The sequence below is a fragment of the Myotis lucifugus genome, unplaced genomic scaffold (assembly GCF_000147115.1).
Source record: "Myotis lucifugus unplaced genomic scaffold, Myoluc2.0 scaffold_0, whole genome shotgun sequence".
NCBI classification, from domain to species: domain Eukaryota; kingdom Metazoa; phylum Chordata; class Mammalia; order Chiroptera; family Vespertilionidae; genus Myotis; species Myotis lucifugus.
Genome location: NW_005871048.1, coordinates 24,856,650 through 24,859,526, shown reverse-complemented (window position 1 = coordinate 24,859,526; position 2,877 = coordinate 24,856,650). Strand labels below are relative to the sequence as shown.

Genomic DNA, 2,877 nt, shown 5'->3' with positions numbered 1-2,877 from the left:
AATCTGGGAGTTCAATTGTTGAAGAAGGCTGCCATGGAGGCAGTGCAACCCTCCTTAACTCCTACAAAGAAAAAAATTCAAGTGTTCACCAACAATATGGTTAAAAAATGCCTATATTTCTAAAATAGATTAGAAACATCTGGAACACTTTTCCTCAAATTCTGTTCTTCCATCTCAATAAGCAACAGTGAGCAAGGAATACAATTGAACACGAACAATAGAGGCCTATGACCAGAGCCAGCAGAACCGACGCCAGGCATTGAAAGTACCCTGGCTACTGCAGTGTCTGCACAATAAAGGAATTCCATCTTAACCCAAGGTCAATCTTCTATTCTTTTAGCAACAGTTGTGGCATCTGCCCAGCAATTCAAAGACTGTGGTGGCAGATGCAGCCAGACAATGGGAGATAAAATTTTACATCAACATCTACTTTTCCTAGGATTCAAACAAGGCAGACGAGACAGTGAAGGCAGGTAGCAGACTGCTTCCGTCACTGTATTTTTACTGCTACCCTTTCTGTATGCAGACAGTGGAATTGGGTAGGAAATTTTCCCATTGCTTTAAAGTAATTTAAAATAAGTTATTACTAAACACTGATTTACACTCCTCTAATCACTAACCCTCATAATAATAGATTTGTTTTTAAAAGGACAAGTAAACAGATAAAGTGCTAGTCACTCAGAACTATGCTATGAAGTGTATAAAATCCCTCAGTATTTCATTTGTTTGAATGCACCATTTCCAGAAGGTATGTTTACACTTTTTACTTGAGTAATTTTTTATCATTCAAAGTAGAATTAAAGTAATAACTCAAGCCATAACCCCGCCTGCTGGCAAAACATACATGTTCAATATAAAACAAAAGTGAGTATTTGATAATTTTTTGGTTTAACATTTTAAAGAAGGACAAAGTATACTAAACAAATTATGCAAACTCTGTGGACTTATTGTTCATAGTAGTCTCCCATTAAACATAGGTGATATGTTCCAAGACCCCCAGTGGGTACCTAAAACCCCTGATAGTACCAAATCCCACATATACTGTTTCTCCTACACATGCACACACTTTACAGCTTCACTTTGGCATATCTGAATTGCCAGCATCACTACTTCTGTGCTGTGGGGCCATTATTAAGTAAAATAAGGGTTACTTGAACACAAGCCCTGTAATACAGAGACAGTCGATCTGATAACCCAGCCAACTCTAAGTGACTGTCAGGCAGGTAGTGCATACAGGGTGGAGACACTAGACAAAGGGGTGATTCACATCCTGGTTGGTACAAAGGGAGACAGTATGAGATTTTATCACACTACTCAGAATGGCACACAATTTAAAACTTATGAACTGTTTATTTCTGCAATTTTGCATTTAATATTTTTGGATCAGGGTTGACAATAGATAACTGAAACCACAGAAAACAAAACGGTAGATAAAGGGGACTACTGTATATTTTATTCACAGGGTAAAAGAGTCTGTTTTTACAACAGCCTTAGTTTTAAAGGAAAAGACATCAAGTGCATGTCACCTGGCTTCTCCTTTGACACAGACACCAACTAAGTTCCAACAACAGGGGATGTGGGTCTGACCTTTCCTCAGTTTGTGATAATCTCAATTGTCTTTGAAAGATGGCACATCCTCATTGAAGGATTCAGAAAGACTAAGTCTGCTTCTCCAGGCCTCCAAGTTAAAGAAGGTTTCTATATCCTGGGACACAGTCTTCCCAGCACTAACCTCTGACTCAGGATCACCATCTGAGGGTGGGGAGTGGGGAGAGTGGGGCATACCCAGGGATCTGATGTACTAACTCTGAACAGGAGGTTGTATTACCTCTTGCCTTTCCTGACCTGTGTCTATACGACAGTGTTTGAGGAAAAAAGCTTACACCTATCTCTTAGCCCACTATATAGTACCATACTGATGCCAATTTTTCAACAGATATACCATGGCATGCAATATATTCAAGCCAGGTCAATAAAGGCACTGTAACATAATATTCTATAATCAAACTTCTCACATGGTAAAAACACTAGTTAAATCTAAGGACTATATACTTTCAATATTGAGGGCAGGTTACAGAAAGACAATACTCCTTAAGCTCTATTCATTAAAATAATTTTTCTAAAGTTGTATTTTCCTGGGGAATTTTGCCTTAGTTATGTTGGGTTTAAAATGAGCAGCAATGCTAAATAATGGGTTTGGAGTCTTCTGTGTGCTGGCATGTACAACATTATGCTTTAGAGGACAGCTCTTAAAAAAAAGAATCCAATTTTGTTATTAGATTTTGAAAATCAATATATCCCAGGTAAGCTGTCCTATTGGTTAGCTTTTCTTTAGAGGTAAAGCATTATGTTAAGCTTCTTTGGGTCTCTAGATATTTGGCTTTTAAAGATCCACATCTTGAAATGATTAATTTTACTAATAACAACTGATGTTAGTTTACTCAGATTGCTTTTACTCTGAATGAAGATGATTTTATGAATCTGTAAATGTAATTTCACACCTTGTTTGTTCTATAAAGAATTTGATATTTCCCCTGTGCTAATCTATAATAATAAAAGCGTAATATGCTAATTAGACCAGACGTCCTTCCGGACGACCTTCCTGACAAAGCCGGGGCTGTGAGGGAAGCCTGGGTCCCAGGTGCCAGAGGGAAGCTGGTGCCGGTAGCCAGGGGAAGGAAGGCCTACTCTTGCATGAATTCATTCATCGGGCCTCTAGTATTAATTAAAGCAAGGGTGACCCTGTTTCTTTGGCAGAGAAGGAAATGAATATTTTTATTGCTAATCGTGTGCCTGGCTAAATCAGTTCAAGAATAGTATATAATAGGTCATGTTGAGGTTGCATAACACCATTACAGTATGGAAAAGGGCAGCAAA

General features: G+C 38.3%; 1 protein-coding gene across 1 annotated transcript in view; it reads right to left on the bottom strand.

Annotated features, from left to right (window-relative positions):
• ELL2 (elongation factor for RNA polymerase II 2) overlaps positions 1 to 2,877 on the bottom strand; it is a gene marked incomplete at its 5' end in the record, with an annotated part of 61,259 nt that overhangs the window by 8,913 nt on the left and 49,469 nt on the right. The window contains 2 exon segments of the mRNA XM_023756855.1: positions 1 to 61; positions 1,733 to 1,752. Coding sequence (XP_023612623.1) covers positions 1 to 61; positions 1,733 to 1,752 — 81 coding nt within the window.